The 24,129-nt window shown below is 40.5% G+C and overlaps 1 protein-coding gene across 10 annotated transcripts in view; it reads right to left on the bottom strand.

The window, feature by feature from the left end:
* KIF1B (kinesin family member 1B) overlaps positions 1-24,129 on the bottom strand; it is a 149,688-nt gene that overhangs the window by 25,133 nt on the left and 100,426 nt on the right. For 8 of the 10 annotated variants that reach the window (XM_072819696.1, XM_072819693.1, XM_072819690.1 and 5 more), the window contains 14 exons: positions 22,051-22,144; positions 20,879-21,027; positions 19,517-19,695; positions 18,868-19,005; positions 17,438-17,686; positions 11,943-12,061; positions 10,740-10,825; positions 10,291-10,420; positions 9,956-10,118; positions 6,528-6,618; positions 4,540-4,658; positions 3,825-3,880; positions 1,641-1,749; positions 232-298 (listed from right to left, as the gene is read on the bottom strand). In XM_072819696.1, coding sequence (XP_072675797.1) covers positions 232-298; positions 1,641-1,749; positions 3,825-3,880; positions 4,540-4,658; positions 6,528-6,618; positions 9,956-10,118; positions 10,291-10,420; positions 10,740-10,825; positions 11,943-12,061; positions 17,438-17,686; positions 18,868-19,005; positions 19,517-19,695; positions 20,879-21,027; positions 22,051-22,144 — 1,749 coding nt within the window. The remainder of the gene's footprint in view (positions 1-231; positions 299-1,640; positions 1,750-3,824; positions 3,881-4,539; positions 4,659-6,527; positions 6,619-9,955; positions 10,119-10,290; positions 10,421-10,739; positions 10,826-11,942; positions 12,062-17,437; positions 17,687-18,867; positions 19,006-19,516; positions 19,696-20,878; positions 21,028-22,050; positions 22,145-24,129) is intronic. The other 2 variants (XM_072819698.1, XM_072819697.1) reach the window with 1 other exon arrangement.

Here is a 24,129-nt window from a genome sequence, read left to right on the forward strand (position 1 = left end):
TTTTCAAAATAGGTCTTCTAAAATATATTTATATATATAAGCAAGGGTATAATATAAGCCAAGGTCTGAGAAAAAAACAAACATACCAAAAAAAAGAAAAGAAAAAAAAAAAAAGAAGGACAATGTCTTTTCAATTCCCAAATCCACTTAAAATAGAGAGGAAAAGCAGAGAAACAGAAAGAGTTCTGTGTTGGTCCTCTCCCAGGCCCTTTCTGGTTCCCTGGTTAGTACCTGGTGAAGCAAAAATGTCCCCTGGCAGGGCAAGCCTGCTGTGTGGTCAACCACAGCCGGGATGTACCTATAAAAATAGAAATGGCATGAGAAAGCAGTTAGATGGGATGCTTGCACTGAGTGCCACCTCATCTGTATAAGGTCCTCCCTGTTGCTACAGCCCACATGGTCTCTGTTTCTCCTGTCTTCCTCACCATCTGGGCACTTCATCACACAGTCATTTCCATTTAATGAACCTTTTCGCTTATCAATGTCATATCACCCTCACTAGACCAAAGTGCTCACAGCACAGCAATATCTTTTGGCTCCATCCTATTCTCTTGTATAACACATATTCCATAAATAATGCACAACTGCAGTAAGTGTCAAGAGAGAAGAAAGGGATCATTTCAGATTTTAGGTAGTTTTTAAAAATCAGAAAGGAATGAACTCAGTAGTAGACACTATTATTGTGGTCTCCCTCAAATGGAAGTTATAATCACATTATAGATCTGTCTATGGAAAGTACAATTACTTAAAGCAATGTCACTATTGACAATTAAATACAGAACTGATAGAGTTATACTCTCATACACAGTAGGAACTCAGAAAATGTTCATGGAGATGATCATGATAGCGGTACTCAGCATGCTGAACAGAGGATCATTAGGATAATATTTATTGCCTACCCTTTAATTAACTGATAAAGCCCCTTGCCTCTGTTTTGGAACAGGATATTTTTTTGTGTTTTGCCAAGCGCATTTTAGAGACAACTCTGAACAACAATTACATTCACCTCTTACTCTAACACAGCTCACACAGAGAAAGTAAGCTGATGTTGATTATTTTGATCTAGGTTAATAATCCTCAACTGGGGGTGATCTGCAATGTCTGAAGACATTTTTGGTTGTCACACTGGAGGGGAGGTGCTATTGGCATCCTGAGGGTAGAGGCCAGGGATGCCACTAAATATCTTAGAGTGCACAGGACAGCCCCCCATGACAAAGGGTTATCCAGCCCAAAACAGTGCCAAGGTTTAAAAACCCTGGTCTAAAAAAACATTCTACCCCCAATCCTCTCACTGAGATTATTAAGGTAAGTTCTGACTATATTATGTACAATATACTTCTGATCCTTTTTGCTTTGCTGCTGATAAAACCCACTATGTAAGTTTTCTTTCTTCGTACAAAGTGCCAGTCTCCATGTTCTTGTTGCTACTAACAAGGCAAATTATTATTCTGGACAGTCACTTCTTTGACAAACATCTAATTCAAAGAATAATAGCAATACCACCAAAAATTCAATTCAAAACTGGAATTCAACAGTATCAATGATTCTCTAATCTGAATATGAAAAGAGAGACTCAAAATTACATTTTCTAGTTCTGAAAAACTTTGCCTTTGTTTAAAAATTTAGAAGGCTGGACTTACTCTCCTGTAGGCTCCAGTTCACTGATCTCAAACCAAACCAGAAGATCATACTTGCTCATGCTCTGGCCAAGGCTGGTTTTGCTCATGGTGTTTAACTTGGTGGCTGGAACTTGTAAAAGGTTTTAGAAATGTCAAAATCTGGTCCAAGTCTACTTAGAAAAAGTATAAGCTTTTCTTCAAGGATACACTTAGGAAAGGCAACAAGAGTCAAGGCTAGATTTCAATGTAGAAGACCCAGATAAACATCGCCATCAATAATACTAGCATCTCTAGATTCAGAGAACCGGGAAAATGGAGAATCGACATCTTTCTCCTTATCAGCAAACAGTATCTATCGATAAGAAAACAGGTTTTGTGCAGAGTAAATGTGCACAAAATGTGAGCACATTTACTCTGCACAAAACCATTCAGAAACCTTCCTTAGACTCTCCTATTCTGTGGCATACTGAGCATGGAAATAATGTGGGAGAAACAATGTGGGTAAATAAAGTGTGTTGTCCCCCCCCCCCCCCCCCAGGGTCTCCTCAAGGATGGAGGGCATGAGAGAAGACCCATGTTCCAGCCCAGTGGTTCCCAAACCTCCCTGCACTTGGGAGTTGCCTGGGGATCTTAAAGCAAAGCCCAGGTAATTAAATCACAATCTCTAGAGGTGGGATCCAGTCCTCTGAGAGGGACTGAAACCCCTCCAGGTGATTCTAATGTGCACATAAGTTTAGGAACCACTGGTCTAATATGTAGGTACAGGATTCTATAAAATATGATCTCATGTTACATATTTTCTTCACATTTAAATTCCATATACTTAACTGTCCTGGTAAAATAAATTAGCTAGAAATGCAGTTATCTGTAAGTATTCCAGATTCTACATAGTAAGTATTTTGGAACACTACACAGAATTTCTAAAATCTGACAATACATAGAGCATTCTCTGTTCAGAACCTGGGAGCACTGGAGTGAGAGTCCAGTGACTTAGGATCTAATATTGTTCAACTGCTAACTATTATGTGGCTTTGGTTAAGTCACTTCATCTCTGGAAGTCTGTCTCTTCATCTTTAAAATATAGATTATAATATTTAGCCTGTTATCTTGAAAAGGTTATCATGATGACCCACTGACACAAAGTATCTAAAGGGGCCTTACGACTCATACAGTACTGACAAATGTCAGCCTATCTGCACTATTCACTCCAGCTGAATTCCACATGATTTGGTGCCGTTAGTCAAGAAAAAAGTGGTGCCACTGATTCTGGCAGTCATCTGAGGGCCAAAAAGCAAAATCAGAAGCCTTAAAAGAAAAAAATCTTTAAAGATACCATTGCAAAGAATCCAAATGAACAAACATAAGGCACCCCACGCTTAGGGTGTTGTGAAAGAGGCACAAGTAGAGGTGTGTTCTCACATCTCTCCGAAGAAAACGTATTCTTGACAATGTGCTAGACCCTAGATTTGGTTCAAGCAGCAAAGAGCAATGCCAGTGTTTCATACACAGAGAGCCAGGCTTTGGGATCAGCCCCTGAGGATGGTTCTACATCTAAGGCAGAGCTAAGTCAGCTACTAACCATCTCGTTTAGGTGCCCTCTCAATCTGGCAGCTGGGAACTGGAAGAAAGAGAAAAGGCGGCACTGTGTCTGCCCCATCCTGGAAGGTGGCAACGGCAGAGGAAGCAAGTGCACTGGCGTGCTCAGAAAACGTGTCCAACACATGCGCATTCACATAGCCAGATATGAGAAATCGAACCAGTTCAATCTTTCTCTCATGGTCTGAAGGCAGGATGGAGAGCATGACAGAGGTGGAGAAGAAATACAGGGTGGGGTGGGAAAGTGGCAAGTGGGCAATGAGGAAAAAGGATGAAAATAAAGAAAAAGCAAAACAAGATGAATGAATATGCAGAATACATCTGAGATGCAAAGAAATGCCCAGTCACCCAACAGTTAGGAGGTGTTACATATTAAGCAGCGAGATTTAGGAACAGGAAGTTTATCAAAATCTATAATAAGACCAGAAAGTCGGGAGGGAAGGAACCCTATTGTTTCTTACTTCTTATTTAAATCAGGAACCAAGAATTACAGTTCCTGCTGGACACAGGAATATGTATGGATACACAGAAGTGGAGTGGGCATTTGAAAATGATTTCTGTCTGAAAAGCCATCAGTATAAGAGCCATGTCACCCAGAGAAGGGCTCACCTGGCTTGGAGAGTGGCATGGGTGGAGGGAAGAAGCGTCGAGATGGCTGAGGAGGGCTGCAAAGGAGGAGAACAAAGTTCAAGGCTGAGAAAGGGTCCCATGTTGACATCAACAGCACATTTAAATCCCCACTAGAAACATACCATTTGCACTTTCAGATGAGGCATAATATCAGATACCAAACACAAACCCACAGTGAAACTGAGGCTCACACATTTTAATAAAAGTCTCCTTGTGGGTCCTAGCTAGTAAGTGGAATATGAGAAATTTTCTGTTAACACTGACACTTTGCCATCACCTGAAAGCCACCATCATTGCTCTCCTCACCAACTGTGATGTTGTCTCTCTCCGCTTAGTGCTCATGCTTCCTAAATTCTGGATGGTGAGGAAGAATTACACACAATCCTCATGTTACACCACCTCCTCACTTTCTATCCTTTTTTTTTTCCCCCTCACTTTCTATCCTATTCAAAGTCTCTTCCTACAAAAGAGATGGCACTTCAGGTCAGCTAGGCAAAATTCAATGTGCTCTACCTATAATTAGTGCTTCGGTGGCTTAGAAAAAAGGTGGTGATGTTTCTAAGAGGAAACATCAGGTAACATAGAAAATTGTTCTTTAGTTATCTGAATCCCTTAAAAGATTTCTTCCTTCCCGCAAAGTGGCAGTAACAGTAATAACAAGAGCAACAAGAATCTTTGCTTATCTGGTCCAAACCTGTTAAGCTCCTGTCCTTGCAGATGAAGTGGGTGCTGCTGATAATGCCCAAAGACTTCAAATACTATCGGCTTGGTTTTGATATAGTCCACAAATGATTCAGTGACCTCCACTGCAATCTAGTAAGGAATAAAGCCAAGCTAGATTATGGACAGATTTACTATAACACAGGTTTGCTACAATCAGAGTTTTAGCACTTTTGAGCACCTAGTATGTGCTGGGTATCTGACTGCAGGCCTCCCATACCAAGACAGGGGTTCCTCCCTGGTTTTCATTCTTTTCTTTCTCTCTCTCTTTTTCTTTTTAAGTAGGTTCCATTGCCTGGAGCCCAACATGGGCTTGAACTCATGACCCTGAGATTAAGACCTGAGCTGAGATCCAGAGTAGAACACTCAACTGACTGAGCTACTCAGGTGTCCCTTCCTGGTTTTCATTCTAGGGCAACTTTACCAAGCTTTAGGCCTTCAAGAGCCTCCATCATCTGCCCTACTTGCTGCTCTTCACACACTTAGTGTTTTGGCACAAACTCACCTGCTGCTTCTCTTGCCTACGCTTCTCTCCATTGTGCCTGAGGTCTGGCCCAGGCTATAGCTCTGCCTAGAGGGCCTGCCCCTGTCTGCGCCTCTAAGTCATTCCCATACTTCAGGGCTTGCTTTAATATTAACAACAGTGAGAAAAACATGACTGTTGACCAGGTACCTGGTATAATATCAAGTCTGACCTACCTTTTCTTATTACACTATATTCATCGGGAAGTTTCCTACTTCCTTTCTCCATCCAACCACCAACCCCCCAAAGAAAAAGTAACTTAAAAGTATCTTTCCGTTAATAGAAATAACCTTCCCTTTTTTCTATCCCCTTTGCATTTAACTAATATCTTTCAAGATCATGTGCTATTGCTGTTTAAATATGCATTTTATTTCCCCTAAGCTCTTTGGGGGCATAATCCCCTGTCATTCATCATCATTCCCCTGCAGTGTCAGACACAGTCCTTGTGCACACTATCCCAATGAATATTTATCAGGTACATGCATGCTATGCTTATATTCATGCAATTAAAACTAAAAAAGAAAACGGTGTTTTGTGTCTGCTCTCTCATTTTCAGAGTTATCCTTTCTGCTCATACTTTAGAGACTTAAGATGTTTAGCAAGAGAATGAGAGCATTTCACGTCATGGTGAAGATCCTGGACACCAGAGCCACACTGCTCTGGGCCTAAACCCCATCTCTGCCTCTTCCTAGCTCTGGAACTGTACTGAGTGATTTTAAGTACTCTGTGTCTGTTATCTCAGCTGTCATATGGGGGTTATGAGGGCCTATGGCATAAAGGTGAGGATCAAATAAATGAAGACACAAAAAAGGCACTCAGAACAGTGACTGACACGAAATAAGCTCTCAAAGAGTGTTAGCTATTGTGATGAGAATGATGACTTTGAACAGAGTCTGGGTGAGCCTTCCTAGAAGAGATGGAAGGCCTGTTGTCTTACTCCACAAACAAGAGCTATAAGGGGCACTAATGGATTCGTCATAGTATCAACTGCAAGGAAAAGAGACTGAGTCTTAATTTAGCTAAAAAGGGTAATTTAATTTTTTCTACAACTGAGCAATGCAAGTATCTTTTAGTTTAAAGGACAGTATGTTAACTTTAACAAAACTTATATTAAATGCACTTATTTTTCTAGGAAGGAAACACTAAAAACAACTCACTACATTCAAACTAATGGAAGATTTTATTGGCAGCCCAACCCCCACACCACTCATGGGGCCCATTGTAACTAAGAGGAGAAGGCTGGCCACTCAGTCCACAGAGGATTACCTCACCCCTCTAGCCACTCCCTCCATTGTCTATTCTCACCACAAAGCAGCTTGGATAATCCTCCTTCCAGGGCTGAGAAAGCCAAAGGCCGCCCACACAGGACGACTGCCTAACGCCAGCCTCTCAGCCCCCAAACCTGCAATGCATTTGGCAAAAACATCCAAGTCACTTACATTCTGCACATGATAAAAGCCCAGAGGACTTCCTCTGCCATTGTTTTTGAGTGGTTCAGTGGAGAACGCTTCATCATGGCGATGCAAAAAGCTGAATAAAAAAATAAAACACATGAATTTCGCATTACACAGTTTCAAGATCTATGTTTTAAGAACCTGACTCGGAGGCGTGCTTGGGTGGCTCAGTTGGTTAAATATCCAACTCTTGATTTCAGCTCAGGTCATGACCCCAGGGTCGTGAAATCAGTGCTGCACTGGGGGGGGGGAGGGGGGGGCTGCCTAAGATTCTTTTTCTCCCTCTGCCCCTTCTGAACCCCCCCACACACCCAAAAAAATGGAACCTGACTTAGATCCTCTGGAAAGAAGCAGCCTACTTAAGCACGGTCTTTAACTGAGCCAAGTAATTTGTGGTTCCTTGTAATATATATGTTCTATTATCACTCAGACAGCCTTTCAGATTTCATTTCAAAAATAACTGAAAGATTAATTGACCCTGACCACTTAGCTACGTGGACACATGTTGCAAGAATATCTCAGAAACCAAGAGTGAATTCAGTAAATTCCTGTTTCTCTGTAGGAACATCTTTTAGTAAGCATAAAAACTATGAAATCATTTTGTGTAGAAGCCAAAAAAAAAAAAAAAAAGAAAAGAAAAGATCTGGCAGATTCAAGCTTCCACAAGGTAGTACTAAAGCCTGTGTTTGGTGGTCTTGCCTAGGAGTCTGACGACCTGCAAAAATTAGATTGATTGACTGAATTTTTTTAAAAAATATTTTATTTATTTATTCTTGAGAGGCAGAGAGAGAGGCAGAAACACAGGCAGAGGGAGAAGCAGACTCCATGCAGGAAGCCTGATGTAGGACTCGATCCCGGGTTTCAAGGATCCCAGGTTTCAAGGATCACGCCCTGGGCCAAAGGCAGGCGCGCTAAATCGATGCGTCACCTGGGAGTCGCATCAAAGATTAGATTTAAATGTCATCTCTTCCAGGAAGTCTTCCCCAACTCACCCAAACAGCTGTGTTTCCCATAGCACTAGGGACCCATTTTTCTTCAATAGCAATGATTTCATTCTTTGTAATAATGTATTTATATGCCTGTCTCCCTGAAAGACAGCAAGTATCTCCTGTAGTGCTCTAGATATAGAAGATCTCCTGAAATATTTGTGAAGCAACAAACTATGTTTATTTATTCTCACAGTGAGTTTTTCTCCTTCCCTATTACTCTGAAACATACAGAAGTAGAGAATTAAAGGATACCGAATCCAAAGATTTACTCCCAAACAGAAATATCCATCAGAAAGTCATCCCACATCCACAAGAAAAAAGGAGGAAAAAGGGAATACTTTGAAGAGGGTAGAGAAACCAGGATTATGAACCATCTTCCAAATCAGTTCACTGAATCTGAGGATAGTAGTGTATTTTGTCCCATATTCCCTAGCCCAGATGCCACATGTTGCTAGCACATACCTTTTCCTATTTGTTTTCTTCTCACTCTTCTCCTTACCCCTTCTCTCTCCTTGCACTTCTTTTTTTTTTTTTAATAAAGATTTTATTTATTTATTTGAGAGAGAGAGAGCACATGAGTAGGAGGGAGGGGTAAAGGGAGAGGGAGAAGCAGTCTCCCTGCTCAGCGGGAGCCTAGGTGGCTCAGCTGATTTAAATGGCTGCCTTTAGCTCAGGTCAGGATCTCAGGGTCCTGGGATTGAGCCCTACATGCATCGGGCTCCAGTGGGGGGATCTGCTTCTCCCCCTGCCTCTGCAACCACCCACACCCCCTCAGCTTGTGTGTTGGTGCACGCTCTCTCTCTGAAAAAATAAATTAATAAAATCTTTTTTTTTTAAGATTTTATTTATTTCTTCATGAGAATACACAGAGAGAGGGATCCCTGGGTGGCTTAGCAGTTAAGCGCCTGCCTTCGGCCCAGGGCGTGACCCTGGGTCCCGGGATCGAGTCCCACATCAGGCTCCCTGCATGGAGCCTGCCTCTCCCTCTGCCTGTGTCTGTGCCTCTCTCTCTCTCTGTGTCTCTCATGAATAAATAAAATCTTAAAAAACAAAAAAAAAAAAAAAAAAGAATACACAGAGAGGAGAGAGAGAGACAGAGAGAGACAGAGACAGAGACAGAGGGAGAAGCAGGCTCCATGCAGGGAGCCTGACGAGGGACTCGATCCTGGGTCTCCAGGATCACGCCCCGGGCTGAAGGCAGCGCTAATCCGCTGCGCCACCCGGGCTGCCCCAAATTAATAAAATCTTTAAAAAACATATTGCAGTTGCCTAACTAGTATACTAATGAAAGCTCAAAGCAACTGAATCATCTAGCCAACTCCATCCCATGTTAATTTAGGGCTGCTAGTGAAAACACTCTTAATGGGCAAAATCAACACTGGATAATACTTACAACAACAACAACAACTGTGAGTTATAGCAAATGATATTAGTGACTTACTGTGCAGTAATCACATTTGATTTGGGACTTGGCTATAATCTCCATAAAGGCAGTGCTTTGTCAAATGCATTAGGACCCCTAGGAAGGCCGAAGCAGATTCTGAGGGAGAGGGCTAACAGAACTCCAGAGCAGCAACTTGGTGGCCCCCTGGGGCCAACTGTGGACTTTAGGAATGGGGTGAATGAGACACCACTCTCTTATACTATGGTCTTTCACAAGTACTGAAAAGATACACTGATGTTTGGAGGTGTTGATGAAGTGTTTTCCAAGGCTAGGGTCATAAGAAGAAAAACTCTAGGGTTCCAGAGGATTATAGTATAAGAAAGAGCTTCTAAGTGGATAAGGAATGAAACCTGTCACATCTTCTTTACATAACTAGTTATTCTTCAGTTGATGTGCAATTTTACTGCCCTTTATATCACACAAGTTTTCTTTTCCCCAAATACTGAACCAGCATAACTGGTGGCTGGACAACTCATGGTCTTCAGACCTGTTTATCAGTAAGATATTTCCCCAGGAAGAGCATTAGCAAGGCACCTGGGTGCCTCAGTGGTTGAGCATCTGCTTTGGCTCAGGTCATGATCCCGGGGTCCTGGGGGATCACGTCCCACATCAGGTTCCCCGCATGGAGCCTCATTTTCCCTCTGCCTATACCTCTGCCTCCCTGTGTCTCTCATGAATACATAAATAAAATCTTTAAAAAAAAGACTGATAGGCCGATCTCTATCAGATCCTGTATCTCCAACAGAGGGGCCCAGGCCACAGTGGAACCCTCTTAGCAGGCAAGATGCCCCCTCACACTCCTCCCCACAGTGAACTCTATTTCACACCATTCTAGGTTTCTGGTTCTGACTCCCTCCTGGCGTGAAAAAAGTGTTTTATTTCAGAAATTGGTAGTTGTTTACCTCTTGAGACTGTTAACCCCTCACATATATAAAGCACTCCGTGTTGCACAAAGGCAGAGTAAAGGTCCTAAGGCTTACTTGAATTGGCAGAAGATATCGGCGTACTCGGGGAGGATCCCACTGGCCTGCAGCACAGTTACCCGGAAAGTGAAGGCACTGCCCAGTTTCAGGTGGTTGCCGACCTCTTCTGAAAACCCTTCCATGACCATCTTACCATCCAGCAAAGTGCCTGACTTCAAATCTAAGGAGGGCCAAATGAACACACATATGGTTCAAATAATGCACAGATCACCTTTCAAAAAGGAGAGAGAAGGGAATTCTTTTCATTCCTAGTCAATGAAAGCAACTATCTCCCTTGCTCATTGTTTGGTCCTCTTTTAAAATGTCCCCATCATGGTAAACTGTCTACGTACCCAAGTCATTCATTCGATTGATTTCCTCTGGAGGAGTGATGACCTCAGAACTCTGACCCTGTCCTTCCACGATCCTCAGCTCCTCCAAGGACAGACCAGAACGAGTCATTGCAACTGATGAAAAGTCATTCTGAAAACAAGGCAGGAGCAGGGGTTATGATCAAGTAGCACAACAACGTATTCCCCCCAATCTCCTTAATGTCTATTTGCCCAACAAGTATCAGTGACTGGAAAACTATGTGGATTAAGAACTTCCTGAGATAAGGCAATAAAGTATAAATACCTTTACCTCTGTGATTGTTAAGACATGTCCCATGTTCTACAGAACAAGTCTGTGGTTACCTATCTTTTGTAGTTCTAGGTTCTATTTTCCAGTGAACATCTTCCTTATAAACCTGTCTTCTACCTTTTCCTTCTATGAGTTTTTCTCTTCCAGGAAGGCTTCTCACCTGATTAAAGTACTCGTTATCAAAAGATATTTTAGCTGTTCCCGACTGTCGAATTCCAGAGCCATAATCTGGAGCTTCTTCATCCGCTAAGTAGAAAAACAACAACAAGAAGGAAGGATCAAATGAAACTACATAAGAGCCAGAGAATGGCTCTTGCTGGATTAGAAAATAAACAGGAAAGTGGCAGAGTCTTTGAGTTTGAGGACTTTAATAAGATGAGATACTAAAGAACAAACTTTTGTGTATGAAAGAAAGAAAAAGCTGGAAGCAGTAGAGTCACAGAAGCTGCTTCCAACTCTGTTTAAGTAAATTTACCAACCTGCTTAGTTAGCTTAATGAGACTAATTAATAAAGAATCAGTTTTATTCTTGATATTGTTCAAATGTCATGCATGCCTAGAAACACTGATCCTTCACTTGGCAAGATGATGTTCAATACCACCCAAGAAATATTTGAAGGTATTAGGCTGTACTTGCAGAAACTTTCATAAACTCAACCCTGGTAACTGTGCCACAGAGTTTCACAGAGAAAAGCTGAAAGGTCACTCCACACCCCATAGCATTTGGAAATTAAAAGAGAAAAATCATAGGAAATGGCCACATTCTTTCCTCAGAATGTGGCTGAATCATGGAGAAGTATAAAATATCAGAATCCTGATCCATTCACAGCAAAATAATCAAAGGACAGAAATGTCTGGTACAAATACTGGGAGAGAAGATTAAGCAAGAAAAAGTCTGGAAAATCCTTTGTTACTTTTTTTTTTTTCTTTGTTACTTCTTGAAGCAGTTTTATAAATGACTTTTATAAAGTTAATCCAATTTATTTATTCATGAGAGACACAGAGAGAGAGAAGGAGGCAGAGACAGAAGCAGGCTCCATGCAGGGAGCCCGACGTGGGACTCAATCCCGGGTCTCCAGGATCACACTCTGGGCTGCAGGTGACGCTAAACCGCTGCGCCACCAGGGCTGCCCGAGTTTTTCCTTACGTTAAAGGAAATCCCTTCATCCCATTACTGTAAAATAGCTGTGGCCCAGACTAAACAACCTATTTATGATACTGGAGAATAACTAAAAGGAAGCAATAAAAGCTTTCTCTAAGACAGACAAGGAATCATGCAACTGAAGTGTGGCCCATACAGAACTGGCCTGCTTTGTCTGTAGGCAAAGACTCTGCAGCTCTCACCCCAGAAGATGGTCACCTACCTGCAATGGCCTGCACAGCCACACGCAGAAATCCCCGCACTTCACCTTTCTCACTGACAATGGCCACCCTATGAATCAGGGGCACAGGATACAGCAGGTTGCTCAGGTAAACAAATGCCCTAGAGACAGAAACCAGGAGACAAATATCTGAGCACCCCACAGACAAAAAAAGATGGGTTTTCAGATTTACCAAGAATATCTTCAGGACTTCTGGGCCCTGTTTTAAGGTCACCTTTCTGTTCTGTACTACCAGACTGCCTCCCATTGGCTTTTTCAGCACAGATAATACAGAAAGAAATGCAAATGCTTAGTAAAGCAGTTGACAAAGACCAACTTATACCAAACTACTCCCTATAAAAATGACTAGTTAAAAAGACTAGTGTAGGTAGAAGAGTAACAGTTGGAAGTAGACTTTCAAGATAACTGCCCTATGGATCTTGCTAGGGGTACAGAAAAGGGAATTCATTGAAGAGCTTAACCTTTTAACATAAGGAATTATAAAGGTGTTTTGTTTTGTTTCTCCCAAGAGGTAAAACAGAAGTCAGGAGACAAAAAGAGGCAGGGAAATGTGACTGAAATACAGTTAGTAATTTTAAAATAGATTCCAAATCACAGCATCATGGAAATGCTCCAGGAAATAACTATTGTTTTCAGGCAGGTGGCTGACACACTTGAACGGAGAAGCTTCACAGCCAGTTTCTGAGTTCTGAGTAGCAAGCTTCTAGGAGACTCTGGTTGGACCCTGAGGCAAATGTCCAGGGAGAAGACAGCTCATCCCTTAAGGACTGCTTTTGCTCCTGGAGTCCTAAACGTAACTCAGAAATGGAAACACAAAAGGGAAGTTACAGACCTATCATCTATTTCAAACAGGATAGCAGAGTCCCATCACGTTTGTACTCTTTTTACTTTATTTTGTAGCCTTTTTTTTTTTTTTTTGAAAACAATAAAAATGCAATCACAAAGCTGAGATGTGTTCATTTAAGTTAGTGGATATGATACAGAATCTAGTTCCTACTGTTACTCCTGTCTTCCCACTGGGTATATGCTGATCTTTGAACAAAAGGCAAGACAAAGAGTAAACATTTGCACCAAGAAATCAAACATAACTGAACGTGACACATATACTTGTCTGCTTCTTTTCCCGCTTGAATCTACATTGAAACAAAGAGAAATGGAAGATGGGTGGATTTGTGGGATTTCAACTCAAAGTAATGAAAAAAAAATACTGAAAATAGACAAAATACACCGCAGAAAAACACATGTTAATAAAACTTTAAGAGCATAAATGAAATGTGAATGAAAAGTGTAACAAAAAAAAAAAAAACTGTAAGTAAAACACTGAATCAGATCAAATGAAGTCTACTTCCCTTTCAGTCTGCTCCAAAGGTGGGGAAGGAAATGCTAAAAAACGGAGGATTAAAGCTTTGTTGTATAAAAATTTAAAAATGAAAAGTATTTTAAAAAGGACTGCAAACAAGACTCAAATATAAGCTACTGTAACAGACTTTAAATAAAGACTAAGAATTTGGCATACAGTACCTAATGGATTGCTTTGCTTCCAAAGTCAGCACCATACAGACTACCTTTGTCTCTTAATGGCATTCCAACCTCACTTGCTCACTTTCAATGCCCCTTGCCATTACAGAGTCACCACACATACTTGTCCTTTGCCTGGAGTCCTCTCTGAACTCAGCCTTTGGTTTCACATCTGTAGATCTTATTCTGAACACCACTCTTAGGACAGGTTCCCCCAGTATTAAGGGATCTCAGTAACACACATGATTCTATCACTGCTATGATTTACATTTATTTATGTCATTGTTTAATTTGTCTGTCTCACCCACCAGACTGTAAACCTGTAAGACCAGGAATCATGTCTGATTTTGCTTGCCACTGTCTACAGAGGGTCTGGTTATATTTATTAAGTACGCTCAACATTTAATTGATATGACTGAACAGCTATGTACATACATGAATAGAAAATGCTATTTGTCCTCTATCTTTAACTAGAAGTGGAACATTTTCCAGAAAAATGGGTTACACCAGAGGTAGAGAAGCAAAGCCATCCAACTTATATACTAGGTTGATTTTTCTAAGGTAACCTCAAGATGGCTATTAACTATATATAGAACATGTTTAGGTTCCTAACTATACTTAATTGGTACAGTTGTTTTTAGACTTACACCAGGAACCCCTGTTTTTAATTTTCAAAAATTTCCCACTTAAAGGCACTGCATATCATGTTCACACATGCATTACAACAAAGTACTGTTTGATCACATATTAAAGACAAGAATCACCCTTCTACCTATGGCAATGGCTCTTCCAAAGGTGAAAGAACAGAAAGTATTCTTGTGTATTTCCCTTTTTGGAAAAGAGACTTCTGTAATTCTACAGCAGTGGCAGGGTCACTGGCACGGTAGCTACACAACTGAACAAGTACTAAACAGCTCTCCCTGTCCTATTTTCAGAAGACAGTCCTCAGCCCAAAGTCAATGTTGTAGATGTTCTCCTCTGAAGTTTTTTAAGCTGGAATTTTTATAAATACTCTGCATTCTTGAGAGTCCTTATACTTTGACCTAGCAGACTGAAGGAGAACAGGGATGAGAGAGGGGAAGATGTAAAGGGTATATTAGCATAAGTTCTGTGAAGTTACATCAAAAAGGGAAACAAATTTTGTCAACATAAAGATAAGACAGATTAGCATAATTATGGTTCTAGTTACAGAAAACAATGTCAGTTCAGACTTCAGTATCAGGATAACCATCTTTTGCCCCCTTTGATCCCAGAAGACTAGCTTACACATTTTACATTTAATCCCAAATTATGATGGATGGTTCATAACATCCCAGCATGCCATAAGAGAACAGCTAAAGGGACAAGCTCTTTTCATTTTCATACAAAAATTCACCAGAGGCAGCCAAAGCCAAGAAACAAAACCTACAAATGGAATTTCACAAGAAACTAGAAAATTTTACAAGTGAATTATATTTGCAATTATGAGCCAATATGGGAAATCCAATCCTGTGAAAATCACAAAAACAGGAAAGAAGTTACTTCTTTTGCAGTTACCACTCAATTTTGATTGCAGATGAGAAATGTAGTTAAGAGTGAAAGTAAAGAGCTATCTTTCACTTTATGGATGGCCATGATTTCACCTCCTCCACTAACCTCTTCCTCGAAAAGTAAAGTTAGTTTTAGAACCTGGGAAGCCAAACACATGCAAATTACTTGAAAATCAAGGCAGAGCTGATTGCTTTATACCTACACTTAAATCTGATTTGATTAAGATGAAAAAAATATAGAGAAAATAATGCATATATTTTAAGCCAGTGAATATCCATATTAAGCGGGATTCTGACTTAAGTTCTCCATACAAGTGACTCAAAATACAAATGCTTTGGAGCAGAACTCTTAACTAGGATATTTACTTTGCTAGTGTAGATGACAGAATCTGAAAGATAAAAAAGATCTTTAAGGCTCTGTTTTCCTACTTAACTCCTCATTTATACTTGAGAACCCAAGAGGCCTCAGTTTAAGTTAAGCCTACCTTACACCTCAGACTTCTCTTAGCGTCAGTATTCTTCCCTACGTGCCATGTAAGAGGTAGCTACATATTTCTTCCTGTGTGAAATGAGCGGCAAAAGAGTGGCATCAGAAGCTGCACAACTGGCACCAGGATCAAGCAGTTTATGAATAGAAACTTGGTTCTAATTTCCAATCCTTTTAGCACACAGCTATAAAAGTTTTAAAAAGCACTATGGTCCTATTATTTGTACAAAGAACTACTTTTCTTAGTTTTAATACAAATCAGCTTCTCCAAAATTCTAAGCATCTATTCCTGGCAATACACCAGTAGAAAATAATATTCATGGCTACATAATCCCTTAATGTTTATTCATGGAAAAACTGAACAGATGCCCCTCCACTATCATAAAATCCTGAGACTGTCTAATATCAAATTACTCATGACCCATGATCATAATTGAGGCTTTCATGTCTACCAGAAAACTTGTCTTTCTCTCCTTCCACAATAGCGATCATATGCTACAGTAGTTAGTCCTTGCCAGGTGACCAACATCACACTACAAGCCCAGTTCTAGAATCTTACCTCCCTACTGAGTCTGGACACTTGCTGCACTTCAATTTTTAGAGAACTTTTGCTTATCCATTTAACACTGGCATAGTTCCTTATTTTTAAAGGACTTAGCAGTATGTGGTTCAAATGCACTGTTTAAAGAATAAATTGCATACCTTAAAACCTGGACATACTTTTTGTTAATTCAGTGAGTGCTGCACTGTTGACTTTGTAATAAAATTACTTCAGCATGAAGACTGGGTGCAGACAAAGACTCCAGTATGAGGAGCATGTGCGTGAGAGCTCTGCATCACTGACAGATGGGGTCAGAGACAAGGCCTCAGTTTGGAAAACCAAACTTAACACAACACAAAGCAGTTTCATGTAGTGCTGAACAAATATCCATTGTTGATGGTGTCAATAGATAATTTCATGAGATTCATCGTTATAAAACCTATAGGTAAAATTCAGGCAGAAGCCAAAGATCTACAGATAGGCTCAGTGAAACTGGCCAAAGAAAGGCATCCATTCCAGACAAAAGCAAACTTCATGTTCCTGATTCTTTTCTTGACTCAAAGTAAACAAAAAATAAACCTAACACTACTCCTTTATATTTACTTATTTTTTAAGATTTTATTTTTAAGAAATCTCTATACCCAAGGTGGGGCTCAAATTCATAACCCCAAGATCAAGTCACATACTCAACCAACCCAGCCAACCAGGAGCCAACCAGGAGCCAACCCAGAGCCCCTGTTTTAGATTTTATTTTTATTTTTTTAAAGATTTTATTTATTCATTCATGAAAGACACACACAGAGAGAGGCAGAGACACAGCCAGAAGGAGAAGCAGGCTCCACACCCAGGGATCCTGGGGGTCCAGGATCAGGCCCTGGGCTGAAGGCGGCGCTAAACCGCTGAGCCACTGGGGCTGCCCTAGATTTTATTTTTAAGTAACCTAACACTACTCCTGATTCCATTTTTGTCCTCTTGATTCCTGCTCGTGTTACAAATCTTTTAGTCTAACCTTGGCCTTGCTCTGCTCTCCTTCTCATGTCATCCCCATATGCTTTTTCACTCACATTCCTACAAAAGGAAGCATCAGAACATAGTAACATTCTCTGATCTTGTAATATTAGACTCTTAGCTTTAATTACTTTCTCCTCTGGGGTTTTCTCCTTCAGAAGGAAATTACTGGGCACTTTAAGACAAGGGGTACTATTCCATGCAGAGCCTTCACACATTGCCATATGCTGTATCAGACTGAATACCTCACAAACATTGCCTAAGAGCTCTCCCTCACCCAATCAGCATGTCACAAATTGAATCTGCTAAGGAAAGATCATCCAAAATTGCACAAGGAGCCTCTTTAAAGCAAGAGCTGGTCCCTTTTCGCCATTCTCACAATAACCTCACCAACCTTCCCACTAAAATGAACCATGGGGATCGGTCGTAAAACGGGTCATGCCCGTCACTGAAGAGATCTGATCCCTCCTCCGTCCCTGCGTCAGAGCCGGTGTCATCCACGAATGCCTCATCATCAAAATCCTCCATTTCATCTTGCTGCTCGTCAGCCAGCTCAGTGATGTCGGAATCGGCCGTGGAAAAAGTGGGGGAGGGTGTGCGGTCAGCAAGGCGCTCATTGACACAGCCGTGGAAAATGGGGGAGCTAGACACCAGGGAAGACGCCAAGGGACACAGCCAAGGAGAGAGGAATAGTCGGTTAAACAGGAAGCTACAGGTGTCAACAGGACAGAACCCACTGGGGAATCAACACAATAAAAGCAAGTGGAAAAGCAAAAGGATAAAATAAGCATAAATCATCTGGTTCAGGGGAAAGGGAACAAGGACTGGTCCTTAGAATAAGAAAAGCAAAAGAAATACATGAGTAGAAGATCCCAGGTAAATAGTGTGTTGTAAAAATGTTTATACTTTCCAATACACACAAAAGATCAGCAGGCAGGCCTCAAAGGAGCCACCCAACACTTGATGAAATAAAAAGTTGAGATGTTTATTCCAATTCCATGTCATTTTGGAGCAGAAAACAAAATGGATAGAATGGTGTATGCCAGAGCAAATATATGCCTTGTGTGGGTAAGATGTGTTTGTCCAATTCAACTTTTTACAAACCTTCTACTATCAGAGTGGAATGGATAGGATTTAACTTCTTTTCTACAATATACTATGACTTCAGCTCTTCCTTTATACCTAGTTCCTTTAAAACTGTCAGAAAATTTTTGTTATGGAAAAACAATTCAAATTCCGAAATCATAAAGCTAAAAACTTCAATCTCTATGCTTTTTAAATTTTAACCTATAAGAACCTGGACTCAGTATGGATTCACAGGGGCACTACTTGTTTTCATTACATGTTGAAATTTATGTATACACGAAAGAGGCTCAAGCGGATGACCAAGGTCTGCAGCTGGCTCACCTGTGGTAATGACTAACATGAGATAAACTGCCTTTAAAAAAAAAAAAAAAAAAAAAAAAAGCAAGGACAGGTCGGATCAAGGAGAGGTTGCAGGCTGGTAAGCTGTAAGTCATACTATGATTTTAAACCGTGCAGGACAGAGACACAGGTTTTCTTTTTCTTTTAAATCTATCGTGTTCAACTGTACGTGGTAGGGAAGACTGTCAATTACTCTGGTTGAAAGATGAGACTTCAGTACACACACTGAATAAAACGAAGGGAAGTATATCCAGTGACACAGTGGCTCTGCTAGAGTGGGTAAGATTACACACAGAGCATTTCTGCACATATTTTCTTTTAACTTTCTGTAATATCTGCTGAGGTTTTAAACAAAATCATTCACTATTTAAAAAGAAGACTGATGAAATCATCACGTACCTTCCTACCAGTTTGAACCAATGGAACCGATCATAAAATGGATCACTGCCAGTCACAGTGGCTTCACCATCATCTTGGGCACCAGAGGCCATCTCACCTGCCCTGTCATACATCTCTCGCATCAAATCCAGCCTCTGCCTAAATAAACATAAAGTGCACTGGGTTAATATTATGAAAATGCATTAAAATTTCACTTTGGAAGTATCTTCCATGCAAGATTTAAAAAAAAAAAAAAAAAAGGCTGCTCCCTTCATTTAAGGAATATTAAAAAAAGATGAAGGCCAAAAGTACAGAAACTCAAAAGATGTCTGAGTGTAGAGACAAGCCACCAAAAGTAAAAAATGGCCACCTAACCTCTACTGAATCATAAGAGAATATGGTTCAATGGTATATGATGTCTCAAATACACTGAAATGGTGGAAAATATTTCACCATGTTAAAGGCAAAAGAGACCTGATCATCAGATCCAGAACAGAAAAGATAAATAATTACTAGATCTGTAATATTACTGGTGAGCAACAGTATTTAGCACCACAGAAAAGGAAGCAGTAGTGCCATCATACGGTGGAGAGTTTGAAGGAGCCCACATGAGCAATTCATTATTATTTCCTAAATAAGATAACTGGCTTTATGAGGAATGTTTTCATACTTGAGTTTCTCCAAAGACCAATAATGTGTCGCTCCATTCTTCAGATCCTGGACTTCTACTGCCACTACAGTACGAGGGAAAGGCTTGTCTTCGTGAGTTTTTTCCATCTCAGCGGGAAGTAATTCCGGAGGCAAAGGGGAGTACAACGTGTCCGTCAGCAGAACAAACTGAAACTGCACCTGTGTGGAAAGAAGAAACCATCCTTTATGTTTTCAGCGCGTCAGCTTCAGAAACGAGGTGATATAATCATGCCCCGTGGAAAAGAGGCCAAATGTGTAGTATGTGCTCAACCAGCAGCCTGTGATTAACTGGGGGAAAAAATGGACACTTGTATATTACTTGTAGAGAATAATCCTAATTTCAAATTAAGCTATTTACAGAACTTGTTTTTCTAGCCTGGCACAGTGTTTTTACACAAACTAAAATCTCAGTACATATATTTTGATTGACTGAATTTACACAAGAGAACAAGAGTTGGACCCACAAGGACATCTCTAATCTCTTGCTGAGTGGGGGGTGGAAATGTCACAGTTGGCCTTTCATCCTAAATTCAAAGATCACAAGTGCTACTCTTAAAAGTGTCTACACTACATGGTAAGTACTTTGGGTGTACCACGTCATGTTATTTCTTGCTACCACTCTATATTTTCACCTACAGACCTTAAGTAAATGCTGGGTACAGCAGCAAGAAGACAAGACATAGTCCCTACCTGCATTTCATCTATTTCAAGAGAGGGGTAAGTAATTACAAAATGAAATGGGTTGCCAAGCCTGAATGAAGAAGATACCTTATCCCTATTTTACAGAGCTAGGATACAGCCCTGGGGGAAGAAAACGAATCTCCCCAAGGCTGAGTAGTCTGTTCCCTTTCCTGCCATGTGATACTGCACACCCCCTGTCATCCTAGTAGCCCCCAGACCATCCACCAGTGGGACATATAGAAGAATGAATCTAAGACATGGTGTGATGTTCTGGTAATGAGAAAAATCAGTAACATTTATTGCTTTTTACCAAGTCCACGAGCTATTTCAGTTCTTTACATCTACGCGCTCTTTCATGCCTCATAGAACCCCAGGTGGCCCATTCCCCACTGCCAAGCCCATTTTACAGATGAGGGAATGGAGGCACAGGGCTATAAGGGTCAACACATAGAGGAGTGCTGCAATTGGAGCCCGGCTGGCTGAGTGCAGAGGGCTTATCCACTACACACACCTGTCTCTCAGACCCTAGAAGAGGAAAGGCACTTAGGACTTATAGGTGCAAATGTAATGGTAGAAAATTAAAAGAAAATTGAAATTTTTAGAAACCCAAGAGTAGCATTCTCCTATTAATCAGATGACCCAGGCCTCCCACCCTCCATACCTTCTTCTTCAGTTCCACACTGATTGCGTTGGCCTCTTTCAGGTAAACAGCATTGCCCCAGAGTAAGTCCCTTAATGAAGTGAACTGGTGAGACTTCCATTTCCGGAAGGCCCAATGGGCCAGTTCAAATTCATGTTGTGTCCAAGGAGCTGAAAGAGTAAACGAGTGTAACAAAGGCTGATCTCATAACTATAAGGAAATTACATCTCTCCTCTACCTCATCTCTCTTAACAAGTTAAAGTATTTTCCCGTATTTCTCCATTCAGCTGCTTTTTGTTTTCTGCCTTTCAGTAAAGCTGACTAAATTCTGTTGATGTTATGAAGGTAGTATCTATAGCTCAGAAAACCTAAAAAAATCCTGTTTAAAACAGTACATGAAAGGAATAGACTTCTTTACCTTTTTAAAAAACATATCTCATACATAGCTTATAGTAAAGAAAAAGTCTCTGGTATATTGTACAACTTCATATATATCGATTTCTCTTACTAGTACAAGAAACAAAAAGGTCATATTTTACTTTTATATTGAAAAATAAATAATCTAGTACATAAATCAGAGTTTCTCCAAAGTTAATTTGAAGCCTTGAGATTACTAGGAGGTTGTGCGGGGAGAAACGAAATGTTCATACTGTATTATAATGCACTAACCATTAAAGCCCTGATTCAGCTAAGAAATTCTGAGAAACTCATAATAGGTAGGCATGACTATGCAATTATGATGAGAAATCTGCCACAAATGGCTTTAGTGTACATTAATATATTCCAAAGTCCTCTCTGGAAATTCCTGGGCATAAACCATAAGTTAGTAAATAAAAGAGATTATCTTTAAAGATCAATCTCTACATTTATCTGCAACAGATACATGAACTTCATGTGTACAGTAATTTGAGGCAGTATATGCAAACTGCCCAAAATATTTCTATGGAGATTGAGTTCCATAGAAAGTCCTGTGTTCTAAGGAACCCAATCAGCTTCACTCCCACCTCAGAGAGCACAGTCTGTATTCTCCGCACTGAGAATCTTTGGAATCAGCTTTAAACTGGCTTGGTAAAATCTCAATAAATGGAAGGGTCACACACAATCAACTCCAGCTTTGATCACGGGTAAAGGGTTAATCTGATAGTACAGATCCAAAAGTTATCCAGAGGAAAGTTTCCGTCTCTGGATTTCACCTTCTTCCTCCTCTTCCTCCTCTTCTGTGGTCTCTGCAGCGAGGGAGCGGGTCTCAACCTGCTTCTGTAAGGCCTGCAGCTTACTCTCGTAGTCCTGGGCAAGAAGAGAGGAGAGGACATGTAGGAGAGGGAGGGGTGGATGCAGGAGAAGAGTGAGAGCAGTGTCAAGGAAAGCAGATAAAGCAATAGGTGGAGGAAAAGATGGAAGCAGAAAACCACAAAAAACAGAGAATTACTTAGGAAAAGCCCCCAAAGTACACGAAATAGTCTGTAAGGGGTAAATGCTGAAGCAAGCTAACTGCAGTCTCTCTCTGCTCTCTCAGATTCCAGAGTTCTTTATCTGGGGTTGATGTCCACACAGAGGGGGACTTTGAGGAGCCAAACATGTGCATCTCTTAAACTTATTTATTTGTGATATTTAAGGAGTACCTTCACACCTCAAGGAATTCCAGAAAAAAAACAACACTGGAAAATTCACCAGTGTCACCAACAGTTCTGCTTCTCCAGCTATCTGGACAGGAACTGTGGATTCTGAAGCTCTCTGTGGATAAACTATTGCTATCTTTGCAGGATGCAGCCTTCAGGTAACCAAAAGATCACAGGGCTAGTAGGGCCAAAATAATCTACAGATTGTATTTATTCAAGAAATATATTTTAAAATACACTATTATAATACAAAATGTATTATTAAAATACAAATAAAAAATACAAATCAGATGTACCCTTCATTTCTCCATCTAACTCACTCCACACATTCTCAGTAAGGTTGGTATCACCTTGAGGAGGGCAAAAAAATGTATATACAGTATGTAAACAGATATATATTTGAGGTATTAAAATTTCATGATGGGGAAAGATTAAGAAAAAAATGTCAAAAAAGGTTCCTTGGAGTGTTAATTTTAAAAAGTTTGTTATTTGAAAATAAATCAAGTAAAGAATAGAGAACTTTACATAATAAAATACTAAATCATAGTATAAGTATAGTATTTTAAGATATACTGCTTGAGTTTCCTGCTTCCTTGGAGTGACCCAATTATAGGCTTCTGTGAGACAGAGGGTTTAGGTATGGCCATGTACTGTTTTCAGAGCTCTCCTCAGGTCGTAAGTGAAATATTCTTTTTATTACAAAGGCCCACCGAAAGCCTTCTAACAAACTCTATTATGAAAGGAGCTCCCAATGGCAATGTTAAGAAGGATGCAAATATTCTCAAGGCTCATCATTTATCAGAGTCTCACAAAGGAAGCTTTCTCGCTTTAGTGGAGCTGGCAGTGACCAGGAGCCAACAACACAGCCCCTTTTTTTTTTAAGATTTTATTTATTTATTCATGAGAGACACAGAGGGAGGTAGAGGGAGAAGCAAACTCTCTGCAGGGAGCCTGATGTGGGGCTTGATCCCAGGACCCCGGGATCATGACCTGAGCCAAAGACAGATGCTCAACCACTGAGCCACGCAGGTGCCCCACAACAGTTTTATTACATATTGAAACACACTTTTTAGGAGACTATGTACTGTGACAAAAAAAAAAAAAAAAACTTGCAGGTACAAGTTTTGCTCCTGCCACCTGCTCTTACTAGTCTCATAATTCTGCAAAAGTTAAATCCTCACTACACTTCCATTTTTGACATCTTTAAAATGAACATTTTATTTAAGTATCTGACCCAAAGAAGGACCAAACGATGAACCATCTAAAAATGCATGTGAAAGTCTTCTTGGTAACACACAGTATTAAAATGACAGGCTGTGTTTATAAAGTTTATTTTCTGGGGCACCTGGGTGGCTCAGTCAGTTAAACATCTGACTTTGGTTCAGGTCATGATCTCTGGGTCCTGAGATTGAGCCCTGAGTTTGGGCTCCACACTCAGCAGGGAGTTTGCTTGTCCCTCTCCCTCTCTCACTGCCCCTCCATTCATGCTCTCATGCGCTCCTCTCTCTCAAATAATTTAAAAATTTAAAAAATAAAGTAAATAAAAATAAGTTTATTTTCTAAGTATACCCAGCACCCAGATCTTTTCTAAATACTATTATTTCCCACTAAAAAGAGCCAGGGCTCCTTGGGAAAACAACTGATTCTAGGTCT

The sequence above is a fragment of the Canis lupus genome, chromosome 3, assembly GCF_048164855.1.
Source record: "Canis lupus baileyi chromosome 3, mCanLup2.hap1, whole genome shotgun sequence".
NCBI classification, from domain to species: Eukaryota; Metazoa; Chordata; class Mammalia; order Carnivora; family Canidae; genus Canis; species Canis lupus.